At 45.7% G+C, this 27020-nt stretch overlaps 4 protein-coding genes across 9 annotated transcripts in view; all 4 read left to right on the top strand.

Annotated features, from left to right (window-relative positions):
* The first annotated feature begins 1920 nt into the window (after window positions 1-1920).
* HOXB4 (homeobox B4) overlaps window positions 1921-27020 on the top strand; it is a 31010-nt gene continuing 5910 nt past the window's right edge. Inside the window, exon 1 of one of the 2 annotated variants that reach the window (XM_054801136.1) lies at window positions 1921-2073. In XM_054801136.1, coding sequence (XP_054657111.1) covers window positions 1921-2073 — 153 coding nt within the window. Of the gene's footprint in view, window positions 2074-17867; window positions 17994-27020 lie in introns of those variants that run through there. The other variant, XM_054801138.1, reaches the window with a different exon arrangement.
* Window positions 1944-11828, top strand: HOXB6 (homeobox B6). 2 transcript variants are annotated; one of them, XM_054801142.1, is made up of 3 exons: window positions 1944-2073; window positions 9313-9479; window positions 10769-11828. In XM_054801142.1, exons 1-3 carry the CDS (start codon window positions 2060-2062, stop codon window positions 11026-11028), a joined length of 441 nt encoding a protein of 146 aa, XP_054657117.1. In that variant the 5' UTR covers window positions 1944-2059; the 3' UTR covers window positions 11029-11828. The 2 variants fall into 2 exon arrangements, with proteins under 2 accessions (XP_054657117.1, XP_054657116.1); XM_054801141.1 differs by lacking the exon at window positions 1944-2073 and having other exon boundaries at window positions 8905-9479.
* On the top strand, window positions 13869-16657 carry HOXB5 (homeobox B5). The gene is made up of 2 exons (XM_054801140.1): window positions 13869-14611; window positions 15503-16657. Exons 1-2 carry the CDS (start codon window positions 14062-14064, stop codon window positions 15748-15750), a joined length of 798 nt encoding a protein of 265 aa, XP_054657115.1. The 5' UTR covers window positions 13869-14061; the 3' UTR covers window positions 15751-16657.
* Window positions 17856-27020, top strand: part of HOXB3 (homeobox B3) — a 42194-nt gene continuing 33029 nt past the window's right edge. For all 4 annotated transcript variants that reach the window (XM_054801125.1, XM_054801123.1, XM_054801126.1 and 1 more), the window contains exon 1: window positions 17856-17993. The gene's annotated coding sequence lies outside the window, so the exon portion shown is untranslated. The remainder of the gene's footprint in view (window positions 17994-27020) is intronic.

Consider the following 27020-nt stretch of genomic DNA (forward strand, 5'->3'; position numbering starts at 1 on the left):
TAAATTAAAGCAATTAAACGCAGGAAAAATCAACAATGCAAAACAAAAGGCGAGTAAATTTAAGCACTTGCGCGGGGGAGCATCCTCCGCCGCCCTCTCCCCCTCCCGCCCTTGTTTATTTACATTGCCAGGCTGCGCAGTAAAGCCGCGGATTCCTCCCGCGGAGGCTCCACGTAATTTGCTCTACAAATGCGTTGCGCAAGATGCACAGGGAAAAAACCATGCAGCCGGTTTTGGAAGGACTTGGCGATGGCAGCTTTCCACCTTCTCCCCTTCCTTCCCTCTCTGTCTCTCCACTTTTTCACCACCCACCACCATAGATGACTTCATGTCGTAAGGGAAGGCGCGCAGGGCATCCTTTAGCAGGTTTTTAGCGAAAATAAGACGCCACGTCAAGCATCTGCGCGCCCACATCTATAATATAGATTTGCAGTATATGCTGCATATACTAATTATGGGAAGCCCATTAATAAAGGCAGCAGCTATTATGGCTTTTGCACACTGAAATTCCTACTTGAAGGGAAGGGAGAAGAGAGGGAAATCTTCTTTTTTTCTTGGTGAAATCCCTTGGTGCAATCTCCTTGCAGGAGCACTCTGTGTATAGCGGGTCTGGAAGCGAAGGGAACAAAAAAAAAAGAAAAAAGAAAAAAGAAAAAAGAAAAAAGAAAAAAGAAAAAAGAAAAAAGCAGCGGTTCCAGAAATTTCCCCCCACCGCTTCTGGACCGCAGTGGCCCGGCTGGCTGCCCCCCTGGCATGGACCTCAGCGGTCGGGGGGCAAGCAGGAATTGAGGAGAATTCCATGAAAAAAAGGGCAAAGCAAGTCACACCGACGCTTTAGTATGTTAAAACCAGGACAGCGGTTTACGGGTGGGGACACCCACCTTGCCGGAGCATATCCAACCCCCCCCGCCCCCCCCCCCCGCACTATAGCGGGGACCGCGGGGGGACCCGGGCGGGGTCCCGGCGGCTCTTGGGGGTGTTTGGTCCTGGGGAGCCCGGCAGGCATGAACCCCGCCGGCTCAGCCCTGCCCAGGGCATGGGCACCCCGGCCATCCCTTTATTGCCTTTATTTGCCTCTTTTTTTTTTTTTTTTTTTTTTTAACTCCCTGAAATCTGCTAATTGCCCCTTTCAGCAGAAAGGATCCCAATTACGTAGAAAAAAAGACATCAAAAATCCCACCCGAACCCCACTGTTTTACTGTGCCTTTCCCCATTTAAAAGCCAACCCCAACCCCTAGCTCTTTATTCTGGGGGGGGCTATTATTGTTCATAGCCTAACGTGTGAGGCGTTATTCGATTATTTCTCTCCAACTCCCCCCCACTTGCAACCAAGGAGGGGGGAAAAATATCCCTGAACCCGCTTTCATATTCTTTTATTTTTGTTTAAAAAAAAGATGGCGGCTAAGAAAAAGACTGCTGTTAAACCGGTCATGAAGAAATGCAATAAATTCCTTGTTGTTTTATGAAAATTTACAACTTTGTGATAGAACTTTATGAGTGGCTGGGTTCTGGGATTGGCCAGAGCCGGTCATGTGGACTGCTAACCGTGAACATGAACTTTTTATTATTTCCCATGTGGTTATATTGCACCATTCTTCTGTCCGCTGCACCTTGGGTCGGATCAGTGTCCTCTATAGGGCTCTCGCCTCTTTACATTTTTTTACTTTTGTGTATAAGCTCGATAGGGCTAAAACAGGGGAGAGGGGAGGGGGGGGACGCCTATACACACATCCAGACGCACACATAGACACCCACCTCCGCACACACACATAGGAAAAAGAGTTCTATGATTTTTTTTTTTTAAATTCCTCTGTTAATTTGCCTGCTGATTTGGAATCTCAGTAGTAATGGAGGGGCAGAGGAGATTCTGGACCGAGTGGAGGCTATCATTTTTCAAAGAGAGAAGTTACTCCATTTTCTATGCAAATGACAGAAATGCAAGAAGCTCTCACAAGTCAGAGAGGCAATCGACGGCTATCAGGTTGGGACAATATTTGTCAGCTAACAGATAAGCAAACGCTGTCTCTCTCTCCCTATATATTTTACTTATACCACAGAAATGGACGTCAAAAGGTAAGGGAATAATATCTGTTTCTCTTAATTTATTTTTTTTTTTCTTTGAGAAAATGTATTTGTCAAGCTGCCTTTTCTATTCCATTCCCCATTTCCCTCTTCCCTCACCCAAAGGGGGGAAATAGAAAGAAAAGGGTGGGGTGATGAAGAAAGGAGGCACTGGAAGAAATCAGAGGTGGTGGGAATCTGTTTAAGTGACGATTTCCCCGAAAAAGTGTATCGTAAAGGTGAGAAAAAGAGAGAAAAGGAAAGAGAAAGAAGAATGGAAAAAAGGTAAAGAAAGAAATTGAGAGAAGGAAAGAAAGACATAGAGAAAGGAAATAGAAAAAATATAAGAAAGCAAGAAAGAAAAAGAGTGAGAAAGAAACAGAGGAGGAAAATAAGAAGGATATTAGAAAGAAAAATAAAAATAAAATATCGGAGTAAGAAGGAAAAATGAAGCTTGTAAGGTCACCTGGAGATAGTAGACTTGGAATGAAGGATTTTGCAGTAGCTCGGTGATGGAGGCTTTTAGATACTGCCTTTAAAAAAATACCAAACCCTTTGTGGGTAGTTGTCGTGTTTTATTTTTTTTCCCCTCGCAGAATGTCTTGCCAGTTTGCCTGTCTTCAGGCGAGCCCAGTAATTTGGCGAAGTTTGTGTGGAAGCCAGTTGGGTTTTGCGTTGCTCTCCAGGGTCATTATTATGTGGGTGGTTTCTTCGGAGAGGGCAGTTCGCGGCAGTCCTCGGAAATAAGGTTCTGGAAATTAGGGTGGTTGGTTTTGTTTTGTTTTGTTTTTTTTTTTCTTTTTTTAAAAAAAGGAGGGGGGGGAGAGGGGAAAAAAAAGATAATAAGAATGAAGCCAACGCAGAGCGCAGCGCTCTCATTGTATTTTTCCCCCCCTCGTGAAACTCCCAAATGAAGCTGACGTTGCGATGCAATAAACCTCCTTGTATTTAATTGCGTTGTGCAGTGTTAACGGGGCTTTACGGCTTTCCCGACCCCAATACCGGCTTGGGTTTCAGCCCCACGGTGGGTCGTGCTTTTCCACACCGTGTTATGTGCAAATCTCCCTCTCCTCTCCCTGTCTGATACCCTAACGCTCGCCTTCGGGTTTAGGAAAATATTTGTCCGGAGATGCCCCTCATTTTAAATGTGGGGTTTTTTTCCTTAAGATTTCAAGGGCGAGGGGCGGGGAATTTGAAATATAGTACTAATTGCTACTGTTACGAGGTGATTTTTAAATAAGATAATGTAAGAGCCTGTGTGTGTGAAGCAAGATTGAGTAAGAAGAGATTCATTACTTAAGCATAAACCATTTTATGACGTGACGATTTATCTCATAAACTGACTGTGCCTGAATATTGTGCGGACAAGAGTAAATGATCGCAAGCAGTGGAAATAATAAACAGAAAGTCATTTTAAAAAGCTATTTCTTCCCGAACCTGTTACATATTTCATAAATCATGGCGGTGGGGGGAAATTAATGCCGGTTCAAATGCCTGTTCTCCCTTTTCCCTAAGTCTCTCCGCGCTTGTTTTTTTTTTTTTTCTCTCCTCGTAAGAAAAAAAATAATTGTAAAAAAATAATTTAATTTAGAAACCTTACTCCAGAACGCTTTTATGCCGATTCTTCCACATCCTGCGTGGGCAACCACTTGTGGAAACCACGCTCCTCGGTGCGGGCAGGTCTTTTTAACCATTTCAGCCCGGTCCGGCGTGGCATGACCGAGAAACCTCCGTGCACCCCCGGGGTGTGTGTATGCGGGGGGGGTCCGCGCTGCTGCCGGCTGGGCTCCCTTCCCGATATTCTCCCCTGCTTGTTTATTTAAGAAAATAAAATATAAACGGCATAAAGCGGAGGGCAGCCCCCCGCCGCGCCGGCCCCCCGGTGCCGCCGCCGCCGCGCTGCGGGACTCGCCCATTCCCCGCCGTCTGCTGCCATCTACCGTCGGCGGCGGCGGCCGGCGGCTCCCGGGGGGCTCCCCGCAGCCGGTGCCCCGGCGGGGGGGCCCTGCCCCGGCTGCCCTCCCTTCTCCCCGGCCGGCCGGCGGTGCCAGGGACCGCAGCTCCCCCGGCAAATCCCGGCGCCGCTCTCGGATGCGCTTTACCCTTCGGGCCCGGCTGCCCTGCTGTGAATTGCAAACGGTAGATGTGCTTTTAGCTGTATGCCTAGCCTTAAAACGAGTGGAGAGAGAGAGAGAGGATGCGCTCGCACATATATGTGCACTCACATGTGAGCTATGGACACCTCATATGCGCGTGTGGATCTCTACGGCCCCTCAACCTATGCTGATACGGGTGTAAAGCTGTACGTCTCTCCCGCGCCATGTGCGTGCAAATCTATACGTGCACGCACATATAAAGGCTCACGTCTGTCTATATGCACACACATGGAAGATGAAAGGTAGCTGGTTGGTTGCTGAGCGTGAACACAACGGAGATGTTGTAAAATGCAATGCAATAATGACGTACGAGGCGAAGGGGATTTCAGCTAATCATAAAAGGCAGAGGATCTTTTTATTTATTTATTGCTTCGAGTGGTCATTTCGGTGGGGTCTGGAAAAGATATGTCAAGTCGTGTACACAGAATTGAGGTGGTTGCTGGGGAAGGAGCGGGGAGTAAAGGCAGAGGACGAATCACTTTTAAGTTACTGTAGGCTTTGAAGGGACAATGCGTGTCTGTTATTTTAAAAGGTTTCTCTCTCGCCCTCCCTCCCTCTCGCTTTCTCCCTCTCGTTTTCTCCTTCTACCACACAGTTTCCTGGCAACTGTTTACGTCTAGACTAGGGACATTTTCTCGAAGAAAGTGAGATGCCCAGGGACTATGTTAAAAAAAAAAAAACAACAAAAAAGGAGGGAAAAAAAAGTTTCTCTCTTTTGACCAGCAACAGCCATGATTAACTTGTTCCATGCTGTAATTCCCAACACCCCCCAGCATTCGCCCTCCGCATTACATGATCCGTCTCGCCTTTTCCTCTCCTTCTCCCTGCTTTCCCAATATCATTTGACCAGCACCCCCCCTTTCCCCTTCCCAGGGCTTGCTTTCGTGGAAATACTTCGGTCTGGATGCATTTTGACTCCCCCAATGTCCCTCTCCCCCTCCTGCCCTCCCCCCTTCCCCCTCCCCTTTTTTTTGTTAATAATTAGCTGCACTCTTTAATGGAACAATGGTAGATTATTATTGCTTCTTTTCAAAGATCCCATTAACAAGGTTATTATGCACTGCACGGGAAGTCAGGTAAATTAAACTTAAATTGCTGGAAATTAAGTTTCAGGCGGTTATGCGCGGGGAGAGCGGGTATTTTTTTACACCTTCAGGGGTCATTGTTTTAAATACTCCAACCCTGGAACTCTACATGGCTCTGTTGGGGTTGTTTTCCGATGTGATTTTGGGTGTGCACGAGCATTACAGGGAAGGCTTCTCTGCTGCCAATGGCTTTCTATGTCTGACTCCAGGAACAAGGGTTTTTTTCAAGTGTTCTCGTGATGTTGGCTTGACTTTATGGCTGCAATAAGTCCCTCGGTAGGGAAACCCCCGCTGTGTTCTCACTTCAGAAGGATCGGGAATTCCAGCTCCACATGAAAAAAAGAGAGTTTCATTTTTTATTGGAACCAACTGCACTGAACTTTCTACCAAGTTCTTAGCGGGTTTAGCTTTCACACAAGCAATGCTCTGTTCTGTTTGTATTTTGAAATATTTGGGTGTTGTTTTAATCCCCTCATCTATCTGCCTGGCTCTGCTTGGTGGGGTTGGTGTTTACTGGCCAGAAAAGCAAAGCGACCAAAAGTGGGACCTTCCTGGGCAGGGAGCTGGGGCTCTACATACTGTAAATACTTCTCTTTATCTGTATTTATACCCTGCCAGTTGAGTGATGTCTGTCAGGAGGGGAAAGCCGTTTTCCCAGCGCAGTGAAATGTGTTATACCACCTTCTGGTGTCTCTCGCAACTTCCCTGCTTTATTGCTCCTTCTTAGCAAACCCTGCGCCTGTTTTTGAGGAGATGAGGCCAAAGACTGAATAAAGATGTGCCCATCGATGTCCTCAAAGACGGGGCTAACTTAAGGGCTACTGTATAAGCTCGCTTCTGCAACCGTTATTGCTCTGTGTCTGCATCCCTCCCGGCTGGGCTGGCGCTAGAGGCGTCCAAAGAAAATATATTCGCAAAATCGGTCTCAGATTTACCTTCGGACTGCAGCGGGGAAGGGAGGAGAGCGTCTGTTAAACAGCTACACTAATAACCTAACATTTTAATTTTTTTAAATTTAATTTTATACTTTTTTTGTGTGTGTGTAAAGCTATTGAACTGGGCTAGAAACCAGCTCTGCGCTAAACATTCAGTTCTCTGAGATCTAGCGCGGTTTAAGACCTCTGCTCGTATTTACACGTATTAGAGGTGGCAAATCAATTAGACCGCGGGCCTGACCGTCCGGAAGATGAAAACTATGACAGGCTTGGTTTTTTTTTTTTCACGTTGAGAACCAAGTTTTCTTATTTTCTTTTCCTCTACAAATAACCATCTAATTCTCTTCTAAGGGGCAGGACGTATTGGTTTTTATCTATATCGCGTTTAAAACGACAGCAATAAGCAATTAGCAAGCGGCCAGATTCAATTAGTGCATTTTTTATTTTCTTTTAAAATGTCGACTGTCAAACTACCTAAAAAGCCTATTTTAGCCACAAAGGTACTAGGATGAGCAGTGGTTTAACACGGTAAAACTTGGGGGGAGGGGGATTTTTTTCTAAACTATTTCGAGGGATTTATTTGCAGAGCAATCACGAGAAGTGAGAGAAAACATTAGAGCAAACATTTTCAGCAGATGTACTCACGCATTGAATTATCAGGACATCCCGTTTCTTAGCCCAAAATCTGCATGCGGAGCTGATCATGCCAGATAATCGCTGGTTTTGCAGAGCTACAAATATTGCGTAACTCTAATCAAATGTATGAGCTGTTCGGCTCCTGCAAAGCAGTTAACTTCAGGCTCTCATCCGAGCCTTTTTTTTTTTTTTCTTCTCTAGTCATCGTTCCCTTTCAATCTCACTTTTTTTTTCTTGCATACCAATAAAGCAGATCTACGTAAGTTTGGGTCCATTCCATACACAAAGGGAAACTCTGCAAGAACAAATATAAGAGATATCAGTCAAAGAGGGGGTGGAGGATGGAAAACTACTTCCTTTGCATGTTATTTCCTTGAATTATAAGGATTACGTTTCAGTCGAAATGTTCATTGCAGCCGTGGCATGAAACAATCTTGGCTTTGCTGCTGTAAACATGATGTTTAAAATAAATTAGCTCGTAATAAGATACCAGTTTCGTAGATACTTAAAGCTCCGTCAGAGAAAGCCGCATTGGCAGCTCTACAGACACCATGTAATATATGTAATTCTAGATTTGTAGCACACACATTCACAGATTCAAGTACAGGGGAGTGTGTATTATAAGGCGTGTCATTTCATTGCATATAATATCCGACAGACAGATGGCTACAAATTCGGACAGGAAACAAATCCTTGATAAACCGCGAATGATCGGGGGACAGTCCTGGGATTAATTGGGGTGTTGGTGTTGGTTTTTTTTTTTTTCTTCCCCCCCCCCCCCGTCGCTCTGATTTTCTCATTGGAAAAAAGGGAAGACGGTGGTCAGAGATCTAACTCTACCTTGAGCAAACAGGGATCTGAGGGGGGATGCACCAGGTAGAGCAGAGCACATCTCTGGCGAGGAAATCCGGGCAAAACGGAGAGAGGCAAACCCCAGAGCAAAGTCCAGCTTTTAGGCTGACCGGGAATTGCTTAAGACTTTCGGAATTATCCTTTCCAGCATTTTAACTTTGCAAGAATAGGTATTTTGCACTGGGGACGGGCTGAAAGCGGAGATGCAAACCCACGGGGTCTCTGCGCACTTCCAAGGCTGCAGCCCCATCACACCACCAGCTTTCTTCTCGTTAAAAAAAAATATATATAAATAAAATAAAAAATCTCGATCGGTAACAATCAATAAACTCAGCTTTTGACCGTAACCCAAGGCTTCCTTTTAGCTATAAAAGGTCGGATATAGATTTGGTATTAACAAAAAAACGCAAGAGGGCACAATGCGGTACCGGACTCCGGAGAAGATTGGGATTTAGCAAGGGATAAAGGAAATACTTCGATTTTCCATTTATCTCCCGAGTACGGAGCTTTTGCGGAAAGAGATAGGGAAAAGATGCAATATATGAAAAGCGAAGGTTTGGTTCAAGCGAGTGCAGCTTTCCTGAACAGGGAATGCTAATCTATGGTAATTAGATAAACATGAACCGAAATAAGTTGTCAAAACCGATTTCTTCTCCTATAGCAAATCTAAGTTAATCAACCCGACGGGATCTCCTCCTTGCAAAGTTCGCACATACACACACAAAAACTTTTTTTCCTTTTTTTTTTTTCCTTCTCCCCCTCTCCCCCCCCCCCCAACTGCAGCAAAGTACCCAGACATTTCAGGACGATTTGCAAACACTAGGGGTTAAAGTTTTCCGAATGCGGATAATTAACTTTTTTCCCCACTTACAGCGAGTATTTGTATACGTTACATGTGTGTAAATATATATAGGCGCGCACACCGCCATCCGTGCAGACGGGCTCTCGCACACCCCCGCGCTGAGCTCGGGGGAGGGGGGGGGACCACGTTTATTTATTTATGAAGCTCCGAGCGCGCCGGGAATGTTTCTTTCGGCAGATATTATATATTTGGTTAAGGGGGTGCATTTCTGTTGTTTAAAAGGGAGGGAAAAGGGGGTGGATGGTTTGTTCTTGGGGTCCCTGGTGCAATCTCAGCTCCTCATGGGTGCTATTTTGCAACCTCAGGCGCCTGCTATTGGTCAGCCCATGATCAGATGGTTGTATTTCCTTGTGTCCCTCGCTGGCACCACGCCATCTCCCTTCAGCTAAAACCCAATCTCCGATATACTACTAATAGCTAAACCACTTGGACTATAAAACACAACAAATCATAAAGCCGGGAAAGGACGGCAGGCTCCTTCCAATGAGTTCTTATTTTGTCAACTCGACCTTCCCGGTGAGTCTGGCGGCGGGGCAGGAGCCCTTCCTGGGACAGATCCCGCTATATCCCTCGGGCTATGCGGATCCTTTGAGGCACTACCCCACCACCTATGGAGCCACGGGCGTCCAGGAGAAGGGCTATACCTCTTCTCCTTACTACCAGCAAAGCAACGGAGCCTACAGCCGCAGCTCCGCCTGTGACTATGGGGCCGGCGGGTTTTTCAGGGAGAAGGACCCTGCGTGCGCCCCCCCCAACCTGGACGAGGTGCCCTTCGCCCCCGAGCCGCGCAAGTCGGACTGCGCGCAGAGCAAAACTGTGTTCGGAGAGAGCGAGGAGCAAAAGTGTTCCGCCCCGGTTTACCCCTGGATGCAGCGGATGAACTCTTGCAATAGTGAGTTTACTCTTTTACAGAAATAAATACATCAATCTCCTCCCCCCCTTTCTTATTTGTTACCGCCAGAGAGAGAGAGAGCGAGCGAGCGAGGGAAGCAGGAATAAGGTTCACTTTAGAGCCTAAACTTCCAGCGGGGAAGTTAGGCGACACGAGAGGCTCCAACTTGCTCCTGACACGCACCAAAACTTCACGCCGCTGAAGTATTTTCTCCCAGCACCCCTCCAGCTAAAAAGTTTGCCTCGTATTTAAACCCCAATACAGTATTTCTCCTTCCCCCCCTCTTTTTTTTTTTTTTTCCACATTCCAGTTTGCGTGTCACTCAGCTACAACGATTTGTCTCTGTCTTTCCCCCACACGCGCAGGGAGATATCTTTTCTAAATCAGATCTGGATGACTTTACACACGCACGGACCCACACCCCCACGCAGCTCCCTCTCTCGCTGGCTACCCGATCTGGAGTTAAATAATATAAAAGTGTTTAAATATTTGAAAGGAGAGGGCTACATTTTTAATGAAACTCGCACATAATGAAAAGTCTGCCTGGGGAGAATTTTTTTCCCCCCGGTGATATATGACTTCTTTAAGTGCTGTTTCCTCAATCAGAAAAAAAAAGGGGGGGGGGGAGAAAAATAATAGAGGCTCACCACCCTCCTTCCCATGTTTAGATGCATTTGTTGCCTTTTAAGTTCCAAATTGATGTCCATTAGCGCAGGGACATAAAGTGTTGTGTCCTCTTTAATGTAGAGTTTGGGCAGATCGATTCACTTCATTATTGCTTAAATGCTCAGATCTATTACAGTTGCCGGTAGGGTGGAAAATAGCGAGGGCGGGCGGGGGGGGGGAGAACACCTTGCGATTTTTCATCCCGGAATAAGATAGATCTTGCCCTGTCTCCCCAGCCCTGCCTGCAGTCTGGCAAGTTCAGCATTAACCCTTCTGCCCGGCTGCCTGCAGCGCGGCTGCGGATCCTCCGCGGGTGCGGCCCGGCCAGGGAGCCTCCCTGCGCGCATGGAGGGCTTTACGGCGATGGGGTTTATTTTTGGGTTGGCCAAAGCTTTTGGAGAGCAGGGGAGCGGGCACGCACCCCTCCGCACACAGCCGCGGTGCGGGGCGTAGCATCCCCGCGGATTATCCAGCATCTCCGCGGATCCGCTAAACCTCAGGGCTTTCCCCTCTTTTTCCTCTCCTCTCTTATTTTTTCCTTCCTTCCTTCCCCCCTCCCCCCTCCTATTTTTTCCCCCCTATTTTTTCCTATTTTTTCCTTTTATTTTTTGCGGGTGTCACAGGTTCCTCCTTCGGGCCCAGCGGCCGCAGAGGCCGCCAGACCTACACCCGCTACCAGACGCTGGAGCTGGAGAAGGAATTTCACTTCAACCGCTACCTGACCCGGCGCCGGCGGATCGAGATCGCCCATTCCCTCTGCCTGACGGAGCGGCAGATCAAAATCTGGTTCCAGAACCGCAGGATGAAGTGGAAAAAAGAGAATAAATTGCTCAACTCCTCGCAACTGAGCGCGGAGGAGGAGGAGGAGAAAACGGCGGAGTGAAAGTATTATTTAAAACACACAGAAAGAATAGAGAGGGAGTGAGTGAGTGTGTGTGAGAGCCGAGAGGATGAGGGGGGTGTGGGCTGGCTGCGAGGACAGGGAAAACCTGCACATTGGTGGGACAAGCCCTCTGCAGCAGCGGCAACAGCTAGAAAGTTTGGGCCACCAATGCCATGGACTCGTGTTCCCAGTGATCTGTTGTGTCCAGAAAAAAAAAAAAAAATTCAGGCTCTTAGTTGCGTTTTTTATTTTTTTTTTCCTTCCTAGACCTTCCTCCCCTTCCACTCCACCCCCCGAAATGAAATAATAATAATAAAAAAGTGAAGAGATAGAGAGAGAAGGAGGAAAAGAAAGGGAAAGAGAAAAGACAAAAAAAAAAAAAAAAAAGGACTCCTACCCGTGTTTCTACCCTTGGTGTCACTGTTAGTAATCTGCTAACTCTTGTATTTAATGGAAGTGCTGCAATATATGTCATTTGGGGTGTTTATTGTCTTAATTTTGTAAAAATGTTTCATGCACGGTTGACATAGGTTTTTTTTCTTTTTTTTTTTCCATTTTTTTCCCTCCTTTGGTAAATTAATCAAGCCCTGGGGTCTTTGTAATTAGGTTTGTTTGGTTTTGTTTTTTTGTTTTTGTTTTTGTTTTTAAGGAAAATCTACTGAAAGAACGAGTACTACCTAAAAGGATGCAAAAGCAACAACAAAGTTATATTTTATTAATTTTTTTTTACGTGTTGTGTTTGAAGTTTGTCTTAGGTATGAACATGGAATTCTCTAATAAAAACAAAGTCTTCGATCTCACGCACACCACCCTGTCATTATTATTATCATTATTATTATCTTTCCCTTTTCCAGGGGAACTTGCCATTCTTAAGGAGCAGAGAGTTGTAAAGAGAGCCTTGCCTCTCTCTGTATGACACTGTCTTCTAATCTGCAAGGACAAGCAACTCCAAGCACACGGAAGTTACAGTGGAGAGATAAATCTGGTTTTCCCTCTTTTTGTCTAATCTTAAATGGAAGACCTTTCACCAATAGTATTTCCTCGCTGACATTCTGCTCTAGTATCGCTCTTTTTTATTGTTACAGTACAAAGAGTTATGACGAAACGCTCTCCATATACATAATAAATCAAGGAAACAGGCAAAAATATGCTCTCATTTATCTACCAAAGATACCTAACATTTGCCTAGCATCTTTCAAACATCTGGTCCCTTACTTCATATCCCCAAATCAAAGTGAAGTGTATTGCAAAAAAGTCCAGATTTCAAGGGAATTTGCCCTGCGAAACGAGTAGCTTCTCAGCTCCAGGAATAAAGCCTCCATTTAAGGGGGGGGGGGAAAGGTGGAAAAATCTAAACTAAGCCTAACGAGCTCTTTTAAAAGAGTAGATTTTTATTTTCACTTGAAAGCGTTTTCAATGGCTCCTTTTGAGAGGCTGACTTTGCTAGGGATGGGATGGGGAACGTTTCTGCTCTGTACCAAAGAGGAATCTCCTGCATGCAAATAGCAAACTTTTCCTGGGTTTTGGGAATTAAACGAAAGGAAGTGCTTTTTCTGCTGGGGATTTAGGACTGGAAGCAAGCGACAAGCCCAGCCTATTTCGGATACCGTTTTCTGCAGCTTCACAGGGGGAAAACGCGATGAAACAGTATCTCCTGCCTCCCATCCCCATTCCCCACTACCCACAAGAAATACCTATGTATGAATGCATTCCCCCATGCCACAAGCTGGTTTAATGTCAGTCACTTTTAAAATCAATTCATGCAGAAGCTTCACAGCTGTAGGACATTTACTATTATTGCCACGCTTTTCATTGCCCGTAATTATTATAATTATATGTCACTTTCAATATGGCGCATAATTTCCAATGAGTTGCAGACAAGCATATGAAATTCCTAAACTGCCTTGGAAAAAAAAAAAAAAAAAAGGAGAGAGAAAAAAGAAGAAAAAAAAAGAGAGAAAGTAATGCTTAACAAAGCACAGCTCTTTCACAACGTTTTTACCAATTTCAGAGTGCTTTTGCTCCCCAATATTCCTTGCAGGTTAGCAAATGGAAAGGAAAAAACACGTAGCACAATGCTGTGTTCAAAGAGGACGCGAAACGCTCAGGAACAAGAATATCCTAAAAGCAACGTTGTCAACCAGTTCCACCGGCTGGACTTTCCCTTCTTTTCCTTTATTCCTTCCCCCACTATCCCCCCCCCCCCCCTTTTTTTCCCCCCTCCAGAATTCAGGTGTGACCGCATCGCTGGCTCCACACTCAGCGTGCAAGAAACCTCGACTTTTCTGACCATAACCACGCGAAATAAACTCAAGCAGCCACGCTCCCCCCTCCGCCCCCGTAGCAGCTTCGCCTTACTCCCCCCACTTCCAATATTAAAAGAGAAGACTGCCCGGCCTCACAGCGACCCGACACCTCATCCCTCGCTGCCTCTCAAACTTCCCCGGCGATCTTACAAAGGAAGAAATTAAGAGTTTAATAAAGAAAAGGAGCTGGGCGAGAAGACCCACGCGGGGATCGCGGACACGCGAGCCGCGGCAGGATTCCCCCCCTCCTTTTCATATCTGCGTTGATTTTTAGGAAGGAAAAGGAAAATAAAAGAGGGGGGGGGATGCGGAGCAGAGGCCGGCGGGGGTGGGTTTGGGGGTGCGGGCCCCCCCCCCGGGTGCGGTGCGTCGCCCCCGCGCGGCCGGCAGGTGGCGCGCTCCGCCAAGGTGGGGGGCGAGCGCGGCGCCGGCGCGCCCGGGGATTTGGGGCGCCGCGCACCGACTTGGGCCTAAACGACTCCGCGATCGTCATTATTTGTAACCATAGAGCATGAATTACCTCTTGAGGTCATCAGTGAGAATTTACGACTGGTCAACAAAAGCACGTGATTCCCAAACGCACCCCCACCCTCCCCCCATATTTGGCCGCATACATAGCAAAAACGAAGTACAGTGCATTGCTATAATTCATTAATACATCATAAATCGTCAAGCACAGGGTTATAACGACCACGAGCCACAAATCAAGCCCTCCAAAATAACCCAAATGAGCTCTTACTTTGTAAACTCGTTCTCAGGGCGCTACCCAAATGGCCCCGACTATCAGTTACTAAATTATGGGACCAGCAGTTCCATGAACGGTTCTTACAGAGATTCAAGCACCATGCATTCCAGCTCTTATGGCTACAACTACAATGGGATGGACCTTAGCATCAACCGCTCAGCCTCCTCTAGTCACTTTGGGGCTGTGGGGGAGAGCTCCCGCGGTTTCCCTTCTCCAGCTCAGGAGAGCAGGTTTAGACAGGCGTCTAGCTGCTCCTTATCTTCTCCCGACTCCCTTCCCTGCTCCAACAGCGAGAGCCACGGAGGCAAACCCGCCCCGTCCCCCTCCGACCAAGCTACTTCTGCCAGCACCACCAACACAAATTTCACAGAACTAGACGAGACCAGCGCGTCCTCGGGAGCCGACGAGGGCACTCCAATAAGCAGCAGCATCCCCCGAGCGCAGGCAGAGCCCATCGCAACCTCCACCGCAGCAACAGAAGGGCAGGCACCTCAGATATTCCCTTGGATGAGGAAACTTCACATTAGCCATGGTACAGCTACTTCTTTTTCCGTCGTTGTCGTTGTTGTTGTTTATTTTCGCACACTCCTCTCTTTTTCTCTTGTGTTTTTCCCCCCCTTTTCCCTCCCCACCCACCCCCCACTCCTTTTTTTCTCTCCTTCCTTTTATTCGGTGGAGGCGCTTTGATCAGAAACGCAGCTATTTATTGCTTTTGTATTTCTCGCTCTGATCGCTGCTTTAAAGCTGCCTCTGGCGCCTGGAGGGGGGGCGATTTTATTTTAGTTTCGCTATTCTTGTCGCGAAATACGCGCTTATTTCAAGCCCTTAGCTCTATGTGGATGGTGGGAGAAGGTAATTTAAAAATTGAGGGAAGGGGGGAGTCCTGGGGGGGGAGACGAAAGGAAAGAATTGACCATTAAAATGGCATTATAGGCACAGATGGGTCTCTCAGTCTTTCCTACTCTTATTTTGCTGAGTGTATTCTTGACAATCTGCTCTTGACAAAACCAAAACTGCGAGGAGATACAAGGGGAATAGCGAGCCCCCCCCCCCCCCCGCCCCGGTTTTCTCCTGGAGAAAAGAAAGCAGCATTAAACCAGATGCCCCTGCAAACAGACCCAGAAACACCCAGGCAGAGGCAGAAAAAGGGAGATTTCAAGATCTCGCTTCTCCAGTTAAATTATGAATATTGAGTTGCAAATGTCGGTTCTAGAGGGGCCAAGGGTGGGGGGTTTTTACACGTGTCTGGGGGTGTGCGAGAAAGGGGGGGGAGCTGTTATTTGGGGAATAAGCAGCTTTCCTAGCTGCTCAAAGGCGGCGAATATTTTACCTCGGTATTAAAAAAAAAAAAATAGCCTTAAGGATAACAAAAATCCTAGCAGAAAGCAAAAACCCCAACCCCGCTGTTGTCCGTGTTATTCAGACATGACTGGACCAGACGGTAAGAGGGCGAGGACAGCGTACACTCGCTACCAGACCCTGGAGTTGGAAAAGGAATTCCACTTCAATAGATATCTCACCCGCAGGAGGAGAATAGAGATCGCTCACGCTCTCTGCCTCTCCGAGCGCCAGATCAAAATCTGGTTCCAGAACAGGAGGATGAAATGGAAGAAGGATAATAAACTGAAAAGCATGAGCTTAGCCTCGGCGGGCAGCGCCTTTCAGCCATAAATTCTAGAGGAGGAATATCGAGGAAAGAAGAGGAGACGAGAAAGAAATACGTAAATAAATAAATAAAGCGCCGCAGATCTTAGTTTCGGAGTACTGTACAGTGAGGCACCTTCTTTTCGGCATGTTGTTGATATTCTAAAACAACGCGTATGGTACCGTTATCCCAGGACTGAGTTCATGTCGTGTTTCGGTTGTTTGTTCTTTTTAAAAAAAAAAAAATTTAATTAAATTTTATTTCCAGATGCTCCTCATGCTCTTGTTGTTCTTATAAATGTATGTGTCCGTGCTCTCTTGATGCTTTCTGGAAAGCTAGCATGTTTTATGTGAGCCCTTTAAATGTTATAACTTATTTATAAATTGAGAACAGATACGATTGTTTGTTTATTTGTTGGGTTTTTTTCCCCTTTCCTGAGTTTACTGCTTTTGGGTGAGTTCTTCTCTGCCTAAGCTAAAATCGGGGGTTCCTGCACTACAGTCGCAGAAAAAAAATCTAAAAAACCAAACAAAAATGTAAAAAAAAAAAGAAAAAAGAAAAGAAAAAAAAAAGAAAAAGCTCTGTATCTTTCTGTCTTAAAATTGTCCAGTCTGTGTTTTAGTTCAAACTTCAGGCCAGGATTTCTAGTCCCAGGCTAATTCCGAGACGTACTCTTAGACGTGGGTAAACTTCACTATGAAAAAAAATAATGTATAAAATCGGACCAACAATAGAGTGCTCTAATGTTTGTAAATACTAGAAATATTTCTGATGTGACTAATAGACGGTTTGTAGTGGGCAGAGTGAATGCAATGTTATGTGTAAAAATGGCATCTGTCATGTCTAGCTGCCTGTTAGTACTTTGCCAATAAGCTTTTTGTATTTGTTTGTAGCTTTACTTGAAGTCAAATAAACGTTTCTCCTATTCACAAAGGCTCCCAGTTGCACTTTTTACAGAACCTCTGAGATTTGCAGCACATGCTAAAGCCGGAGAGATGCCTGGCATGGAGCTGAGCCTGTGCTGGGAGCTCTCAGCAGAGCTGCAGCCTCTCCTGGGCAGCTCCTTGGGAGCTCAGAACCATCAAATACTCACATCAAATACCCTTCTGGCACCGCACGGGAATAAAACACAACCCTCCTCACTGCCCCAAACGCCGTCTCCCCCAAAACAACACAGACACCCCCCCACACGCCACCGTATCGGACAAACTGGTTTCAAGTACTTCAAGTTGCAATAACACGGTATAAACGCTTCCCCGGCAGATTTACGTGCATTTCAGGAATTGTCAGATATAGCTACACACGACGCACACTTTCAAAGCCAGAGGTATTTATATCCACATCGATGTCCACGTAAAACTGTGTTCTATAGAATTACAGATCTGTGTGTTTGTATAGATATATTTATTATATATATCTAACATGTATATATATAATACATTTCTGTGCTAAGCTGGACTCTCTCGCTGCCTCTCGTCCTCGGTTTATTGTGCTTACTGCTTTTACCTCCTAGTCTCTGGCTCAACATGTAAATAACAGCTCACAGCTCTGTAACTACTGACACTACAACGAGTCATTTTGGCTGCAGATAATTTAACATCATCAAAGATGGCAAATGTTGCCATTTCGCTACCTAGGGAATCTAACAAGGCACGAGATACTCCGGTTTAAAGTCGCTCGATTTGGCAAAACGCCACCGACATCTCTACAATACAGCTTAGGCTTTTTGTTCGTAGCAAGTAAAGTTGGAGCTTAAAACTTACCAAACTTAATCTCCCACTGTTTAGGTACTTCTTAAGTGATTTTGAGAGGGATGTGAAGTGGACTGTCAGATCCCAAACCATTTGCTCGCCTTCCCTTGATATTTTTTCTTTTCTTTTTCTTTTTTCTTTTTTCCTTTTTTTTTTTTTTTTTTACCAATAGCAAACTATGCCAAAAGTGGGTATGACATTTAGATGTCAAATGGATAGGGTTTTATCTAGAAGTTAGATCGTAAAAATCGCCCAGACCTCAGACAGATACCCCTCACTGGCTCTCAAAAGTCACGTGAGGTCCATAAAGTTAGTTTTATGGTTTTGGGGAGTTGACAATGTACAATATATTTCACATTCTCTAGAATGTTAAGTGACACTTTAACTGCTTGGTTTGGCTTGTAAGGGGCAGCAATGGGTGAGCACTTTTCCAGATGAGATAAACGTTGCAATTGCAGGGAACATGTTTTGCGGGTCCAGTTTTCAGTCCAGAGAGCCAATAGACTGGAGTCCTGAAAGTAAGTTCTGAAATATTATCTGCTTAAACTATTTTAAAGGGTTGATATGGCTAAAGGCTGAGCGGGGAGGAAAGAGGGTCTGTCTCTCTTTCAGAGCTTTATTTCTCACTTTTGGAAGGTCCTAATTCTTACCCTCCCGAGAGCTGGAATTGCATTACATTTCCATCACAGCTTCGAGGCCCGCAAGTAAACTTTGTGGAAGCGGGAGAAATAGAGAATCTGTAAAGATTCATTATCATCGCAAGGCAAACTCCATCCTGTCTTTGCCGGGGGACATGTGTACTTCAGACAAAGTTGGTTTTTGTCCTTCGCCATGTAAAAAGACTCTTGCTCGTTTATTGGAGGTGATTCGGTGTGGTTTGTACTGCTCGCAAATAGCCACAAATCGGGCCCATGCCTTTGCATTTTAATTAGCTATATTCTGTCTGTGCTCTTCAGGTTGTTAACACCTTTTGATTTTAATTATTTTCACCTGCTTGCCAAAAAAATGTGTGCACTTTTCTGTTTTTTCTTTCGGCCTGTGTAGAGACTGGGGGTTTTTGCCCCAGGGCTTGCTTTCCCCCCCCCCTTTTACTTTTTTTTTCTGTTGGGTTTCGGGTTGGGTTGGGTTTTTTTTCTCCCCCAATAATACGAACGAGTGTCCTCATATTTCCGTAGTTCGTTTCTACCATATGGAGACACTGAATGACCGCTGTTATGTCTCCAGCCTGTCTTGAAGTGCTACAGAAAAATAATCAGAGAGGCTGCAGTTTGCATACGGACCCTCCAAACCTTATTGAACCCACCGATACCTCACAGATTTCCTTCTCCCTCTCTAAGGGTAACATCGTTCTGGAAAAGGCAGGCAGCAGCCTTTTTCTTTGGGAAAATAAACAAGTTAGCGGGGAAGGGCAGAGAGCAGAGCCTGCCGTGGCTGGGGGGCGAGGGGCTGCGGCGGGGGCTGCGTCCCCCCGCTCCCGGGTGGGGCGGGCAGGTGGCCCCGGCCGGAGGCTCCGGCTCCGCGGCCGCGCAGATAGAGCAAAATACAGCAAAATAAAGCAGATAGAAGCAAAACAGAGCAACAAAAAAAACCCTGGAGAGGCTGCTTGGGTTTTTGTTTTTTGGTTGTTGTGTTGTTTGTTTTTTTTTTAATCTCAGTCGCCACATCTGCAGCAGAGGTGGGGGGACACTTCGTCCATACCTGAACCAACTCCCATCTATCCCCCCTCCCCTCGTTCCTTAAATAATAATAATAATAATTAAAAAAAAGTTCAAAGCGGAGGTACGGGGGGCGGGGGTGGGGGTGGGGTTTTTCTAGAATTTGGAGCAGTCACAAGCTCCTTTTTTTTTTTTTTCCCCCCCTCCTTTTTACGGTAAGACAACATTTGGTGGACACATGTCCGTCTCTTTTACACAAAGCAGAATGTCCCCCTTTAGCACACTTTGGAGATTGCTTTTCCTTCCTTGGGCTGTTTTTCCTGTCCTGCTCCATGTGTCTCCTAATATCTTTGCTATCATCATTTGAACTTCTGGCTTCTCCCTGAGCAGTCAGAGGGTGGCCAGTGCAATCCTGAAAAACCTCTGCTCTGAAAACCTGTAAACACAAATGCAAAAGCTGGAAATTCAAGGAAGGGAAGCAGGGTGCCCGGAGCCTTTCCTATTCAGCAGACTGGTTTTATGCTGAACAGCCTCTCCCTAATCTTTTAGCAAGCTGGACGCCTGCTTTTCAGTTGATAATAAAGATATTTTACGGGATCCTAAAGGGCTTCAATGGAATGGTCTTTAAAGGTGAATTTAGCCGCACAAACACGACAGGCTGCAGGCGATTTGTCTACACGGGGTTAGAAACGTTTGGAGGAGAGGGGATGTGGGGAGAGGTGTGTGATCGTGTCGGGGTTAGATCAAGTGATGGCCTGCGAATTCTTTACCTTTCTGATCTGTACTGGCGGCTAGAAATAATTTCTCCTGATTCAAATGATAACGAGCGATCCAGGCAAGAAAAGTGTCATCCCTTCGCCTTAATGTATGTTTGAAAATATGTTCAATGCACACATGTACCCATAGACACTGTGTTTCCAAAATATATTAATCCATCCATATATCCATAGATCTATCCATCCATCCACCCACCTCTTCCCTATCCATCATCTGCATCACTATCCAATCCTGACTCAAAGATACTCATTTTTTATATAGTCCAGGGCAAACTTTGCTTCCAAATTCATTCAGATCACAGGAGGCACAAGGTTTGGGGTTTTTTTTCATAAGTACCACCATTCCTAATATCTTGGTGTATGCAATATGTTATTTCAAGGGGAAAAAAAAAAAGCAGATCAAGATAGCCAGACCCAGGGGAATTTGCAACGCAGTTTAGGTACAGGACATTGCAGCAAGGAGGAGATGCCTGTATGGGTGACAACAGGTAACAACCCTGTGCCACCCCCTTGATTTGAGCATCCTCCACACAGGGATGGCACCAGGCCTGTGTCACAGCAAAGGAGCAGGGACTGGATTTTGTTGCTGGCATAATAATATGCTTCCCTCTCCTTTCCATTGCTCACAAGAAACCGCGTCCTCCCTGCCCACGAGATCTGCTTTCTACTTGCATCATGTAGCATGGTTTTTTTTGGTTGGGTTTGGGGGTTTTTTTTTTACAACCTGGATTTTGGGGGGGGGGTTACTTGGGGATTTTTCTTTTTCCTTACATGGTGTTAACCTCCAGCTTCCTGTGAGGCATAAGGAGGTATCATTGTCTACCATTTTACAGCCTGGAAGGGGTCACAGGCTTAGCACAGGCTTCCCCCCTCCATCCTTTAAAGAAAGAAAGAAAAAAAAAAAAATCTCCCTGTTGCTGGTGAAAAGGAAGTATAAGGAGAGTAAACAGGAAAATGGAGCTCTGACCGTGCAGGTAGGCGGGGATTTTCCTTTGCATTTTTCATCGTTTCTCTCACTTTAATGGCATACATCAGACATGGGACAATTAGTTCTTCTGTAGCTGTAGAAGACAGAATAAATACAAAATGCTTTAATATTGGGTCTAAGAATAAGGAGAATCTCTAGGACATGATTACTGCTTAGGAAGGAAAGTTGTGGGTTGTTTTTTTTTTTTAACCTGTAGTTGCACAGACCTTTATGCCACGACTCTGGGTACAGATGGGGAAAGCCTCTGATTTAAAGACTCTCCAAAACTGAGCCTGGTGATGGCCTGGGTAGATGGGGGCTGTTTGCCCCAAAAATGCAAAGTCTACCACAGCCTAGAGGAGCCTCCCCTTGACCTCACCTGGCTCACAGCATCTCTCACTTACTAAAAATGGGTGCAACAATAACCACTTTTGCCCTTTTGTTCCCCGCCCCCGTCATGTCACTTTAGCCTCTCCCCGTCCCTGAAGGTTTCCTATTTCGTTTAGTAAACAGCATCTAAACCTTGCTGGTACTATGGAAGGAAAAAAAAGCCCAAACCCAAAGGCAGTTATTTCCCACCCAAGAGCCAGCCCAGGCTCCACAGACTGGAAGAGCCGAGCTCAGCATCTGTATTAATTATAGCCCCCTTCAAGCTGGCTTTTGGGGCACCCCCTCAGGGCCCTGTGCCAGGGCGGGCGTGGGACCCCCATGCCCAGGCTGCTGCTGAGGGGCGAAAAAGATGAAACTTCACCCATAAATAGCCATTTGGTTCCAGGTTCGTTCAGCAATAAATGGGAGGGAAAATGTGAGCAGCACAGAGAGGTTTGGGGAGCGCTTCAATGCAAGAGGCAGCTCGGTGTTGCAATGCCGTTGTCAGGCCATCTTGAATGTCATGGCTTTATTTATCTTTTTTTTTTTTTTAAGGATTTTTTAAAGAGTTTGTGCATTTTAGACCTTCTTTGCTCACTGACTACGGTGTAACACAAAATAAAATTTCCTCCCACTCAGGTTCTAAAAATTCAACCAAGACAGCAAGCAGACCAAACTAAAAACAAAACCAAAACAAAGAAACCCCACCAAAAACAAACTTCGCCAAGGTAACCTAGTTACAGATGTGTATGATGTCTTATTTTATTCAACAAAAAGTGATTAAAATCTGTTAAAGGATTTAATTAAGAGAATTAAATGAAAAGGAAGGGGCACAAATGAGTTGGAAAAAAGCGAAGCTATTCTAAACGATTAAATCGCCATTTTAACAGTATAATGGGGTTTGCATACTGAAAAGAGAAATCAGAGCTCATATCTCATCAATAATTCATAGGCAAGAGGGATCATTCCGAGGTCAGCAGACTTGTACAGCCCCGGCTCCTCTCTCGGAGGAGAGGGTGAGCATCGTATCACAACACAACACGGACCCCGGGGGCTGCCGGGTCACCTTTTTAAGGAAAACATAAGCTCCAGGGTTGGGTTTTTTTCTTTCTTTCCTCCCCCCTCTTTTTTTTTTTTTTTTTTTTTTTTTTTAATTTACCAAGTCCCACTGCCCGGGTGTTGGTGACTGGCAGTAAAAGAGGGGGAGGGCTGGAGGACTGGATGTGGTTCATATTGCTCCAATACAGACACACACCAACAATACGATAATCATGCTTTTGAGAAGCCAAAGGGATTTTTTTTTTTTTTTTTTTTTTTTTACCCGTTGGCCACAAAAATGAAGGTTGGGAGGCTGTGGCTCCTTATCTGCCTTGGCGGGGATGGGCTGGCGGCAGGGACTAGAAATTGCACTGCTCGGGCTGTAATTCTTGCATTTCCTTCTATTTAAAGGAAGAATCCGATTATTCACCTATTTATTTGCAGTAGTCCTGTAAATTACTCCAGCCTACACACATACCCCATGACCTCCCCAAGAAGGGAAAGCTCTCGAAGGAAACCAGCCCCTTCCCTCCAGCTCCACTCCCCAAACCCCTTTCCCTCCCCCACAGTTGAATTTCAGGCTGAGAAATTGCTCTTTCTTTCCCCCAGCCCCAACCTCTTCCTTTTTTTTATTTACACGTCCGACCTGAAGGGAAGGAGCTGACGGGATTATTTAAAATCCTCTCGATAAAGGTCTCTCCTCAATTAGGGAACCCGAAAAAGACTTTTATGGGGTTTAGCTCCTCCTCTGAGGGCCTCTTTCCAGTCCTAGAATGGATTTAAGAATGAAATTTTCTTTCAGAGCGTGGCTATTTCGGTGTCTGAGCTGATTTTTCCCATTCTTTCCTAATGTTAAATAAATGGTATTTGGAAGGAGGTTGATAACTTAACTCGAGAGGTGTCCACCCGGCATAGTTTTTCCGTGTTCTGTTACCCTAAATAGCTTTAAAAAGAAACTATTTTGACAGCGAGCGTTGAAAGAATAAGACTAGTACGAGGGGTTTTTTCCCTTTGATTTATCTCTTTTTAACATGTGTATGTATGTGTATGTATATATACACATACATATATATATATATATATACCCTTCAAGTCAAAACAAATTACAGCGCTGGGATTTTGTGTAAAGGACGTTTGTTTGGTGGCAAATCAGGGTTCTGTTTATGTAGGGAGACTTTGCAAAACCGGGGAGGGAGGGGGGAATTTGGGATGGAGCGGGGGGGAACAGGAGACCCCGGGCAGGGGGATTCGCGCAGCCGCCTCGCCTGTAACGTCCCCAAGCAGCCAGCAGAGCTCGCTTCAGACCAAGTTCACTGCCAGCAGGGACGGGCCGAGCCGGGCCGGGCTGGAGCGGGACCGGCCACCCCGCAGCTCCGCATCCCGCCGGGCTCCGGCTCCCCCCGGGCGGCCCCGCTGCTGCTCGTCGCCGAGCCCTCCGGTGCTCCAAAAATAATCATAGAATACCTCCCTCTTCACACCCCCCTCCCCCCCCCCCCCCAAAAAAAGGGGAAAAAAATAATCAGAGCAGGCTAATTACTGCAGTCAACAACTCACCTAGGTGAAATCCCAAATAAAAGACAAATAACGCAATGCAGCTGTGGTTTAAGGCTTTTTCCCTTCCCTCCTGTTCTTTTAAATATAAAAGAGGGGGGGCAAAGGGAAAAAAATTCAGCTGTCTAAGACTGTAATGGGTGATCCGGAGATAAAGATCTAATGTTTGCAAAGCTCTGATTTGTTGTTCTCCCCTGGGGAAAAAAAAAATCACGAAGAAATGTAGATTTTTTTTCCCCCCTTTTCTTTTTGAAGTAAAATAAAATAGGGAAATCAGCACTGCATTAGTTTCTAGAGACGTAGACGGTAACTCTGGTCTTGGGGGGCTTGTTAGTACAGCATTATAGCTCGAGGGGTCAAAAAGTTGAGGGTCAAAAGTTTACGCTGTGCGTGACTCAGTCTTGTGTATAACCCTGATAGACTGATGTCAGGGGGGAAAAAAAAAAAAGAGAGTGAGGGAGAGAGAGAAAGAAAGCGGGGAGGGGAGCGAGGTGGGAGGAAGAGTCTCTGCTTATGGGTAGAGATGGGAGAAGATGATAGTGAGGTGGGAGCGACCTTCAGCCACAAGCCGGGGGGCGGGGGGGGGGAGCTGCAGGATTTGGGGTGGGATGTCGGTAGAAAATAAGGTAGATTGATTTGGGTCTCCCGTGAGGAAACGCCGAGCGACTTCTTAGTATTTTTCTAAGATAACCCCTGAAACGCTATTTGGAGTCGAATTAACAGAATATAGGGGGAAATGCATTTATTAAATCCAATTACGTGGAGGTCCCTCTAGGATATTAACGCGAGCAGTTAAAAAATAATTTTCATTCCAGCGTCAATTTTGTTTGGATAGGGTTTAAATTATACAGAAAAAAAAAAAAAAAGTCTGACACGGTTGGTGAAAATGTGTTCTAACATCTTTACTTGGAAACACTTCCAAAACCCTTGGAGAGGTGCCTGTCTCCCGCCTCCCCCGGGCGCCGCAGCCCCAGCGCCAAACATTTTTTAATACGTACTCGGTATGAGTGCAAATACTCATCCAAAAAAATAAAAGAAATACACGAAATAACGTCCATGATTTACTGTTTGCATTTCTACCTTAATCGTAGGAAATCTAGACTAATGATATATAGGCAAAATCAATGGACTGATGGCTTTAAAAAATTCAATGTATGTGTTTAAAGGCGCTTTTAAGTACCCGTTTCGTCGCTCGGTCCGGTTAAAGTAGCTAATTTTGTTTTGCAGCACGCTTTCCATCGGAATTTGAATGAAATGTTTTATATTTCTTGCTTGAAATGTGACTCCACTCTGGTCATTGCAACAGTTTAATGAACTGATATAATAAATATTTCCCTTGGCATTTCAAAGTTATTTCTGCACTGCCAGACTTTGAACCCTCCAAACTCTAAATATTATTTGCACTGGGACTGGGGAAGATCTTTTCAATGGCTTCTTAAGCAAACAGTCGTAGCAAGGCAAACTCTTCTGAAAAAAAAAAAAAAGAAAGAAAGGAAAAAAAAAAGAAAAAAAAAGAGCCCTGCAAATTTGCCTTTTTCCCCCCTCGGCTTTTAAATATTTTCAGTGACTAAATAATTATAACAAGGGTCATTTTTCTTGGAAGAGAAAGAGAGAATATTAGAGCCCTGGGAAAGGCATTCTGGAAAATCCATTTGCTTTCCCGATGCGGATATATTCATGGAGTAGGTGAAATTCAAGAGAACGTAAAGCGTTTTGCTTCGCGTGATAAGGCTCGGGTTTAATTAATTGCCATGAATTTGCTTGGTATTTATAAAATATCACTATATAAGGGCTACCGTTTAGTTGTAACTTGGGTGATCCATCTCTTCGCCCTTGTAATTACTATACTTATCTCTCTAGAACAGTCATTTCTACTCCAGGTTTATAGAACAGGTAATGGATAATAAAGGCCATTTGTTTTCGGGATATTAAAACAAGCAGGTATAATTTCACGGCAATAAAAAAAAAAAACCCACCCAACCCACAAACACGTCCCAACTTTCCTTATAATATTCACTCCTACATCACAACGTTTAACTTTCAATTTAGGGACGCGAGGCTGCGTGTTCATTTGAAGTGGGTTCATTTGGAGAGATGTAAGGAGGGAGAGCGAGCGAGGGAGGGAGGGGAGGAGAGAGGAAGGAAATTAAAGGTATCATTTTCAAGGATATTTCTAATTTATCTCCCTTGCTCGGGGCGGACTCGGCTTGGCCGGGGGTGAGGGTCCCTAACTACCAGCCAGGCGCAGCAAACACAACTCAGGGTTGGGTTTTCCTTCTCCTTTTTTTTTTTTTTCCCTTTTTTCTCCTTGCCGGACAATCAATTGTATGAGCTTTTTAATCCCGATTTACTCTCCAAATGACCTCTTTATCGCGAAGAGAAACGCGGGGTTGGAGCTGGTGGTGTAAACGCGGAGATAAATGGTGAATCCGCGCAGGGATGCTCCGCTCCCCCCGTCCCTGCCAGCGCTCCTCGCTTGCTGCTTCACGGGGTTTAGGTGATAATATGATTTATTTTTTTTTATTAGAAATGAAAAGGATACACAAGGCTGGCTGGGAAACCACGCAAGGCTTAAATCTTCGTTTCCCTGTTGCAAAACAGGTGTGGGCTGATTTCCACCTAACCCTGCAGCCACCCTCGGCACATTTATACAGCTCAGATGCTGTCGAGGCGCCGGTTCTGCCCTAAAGAAGCACCTCAGACCTCCAGCGCTGCCCGTTTGCTGGAGGGGAAGGTTGGGGGGGGGGGGGTGCGGAAATTCCAGTTTAATACACAAACCCGAACGGTTTGCGCATCCGAAGGGGGAAAAAATAATACAAATTGAAAAAAATCCCCATCTTCATTGCTGCTAGAAACGAGAGCGAGATCTCCGAGAGAGGGGGAAATATATCCGGGGGGAAAAAAAAAAAGAACCTTAAAATCAAAGCGCGGAGCGGGGCTGGGGAGGGCGCGGAGCGGCGCGGAGGGAGCGCGGCGCGGGGTGAACCGCGGGTCAGCGCGGCTCTCGGCGGCCGCCGCGCTGCGGACACGCCTCGCTGTTTAACAAAGACTGACAAACTATGAGATTAATACCAAAACTTGCGGGTTTCCCACCCCAAAATGCTCAGAGGGCCTCCTGGCGCTGCCAGGAGCAGTTCCGCTCGCCTTTAAGGACAATAGTGGTTTATACTGGGGGAGCGGGGGAGGGGG

This window comes from Grus americana, chromosome 22, assembly GCF_028858705.1.
Source record: "Grus americana isolate bGruAme1 chromosome 22, bGruAme1.mat, whole genome shotgun sequence".
In the NCBI taxonomy this organism is placed as follows: domain Eukaryota; kingdom Metazoa; phylum Chordata; class Aves; order Gruiformes; family Gruidae; genus Grus; species Grus americana.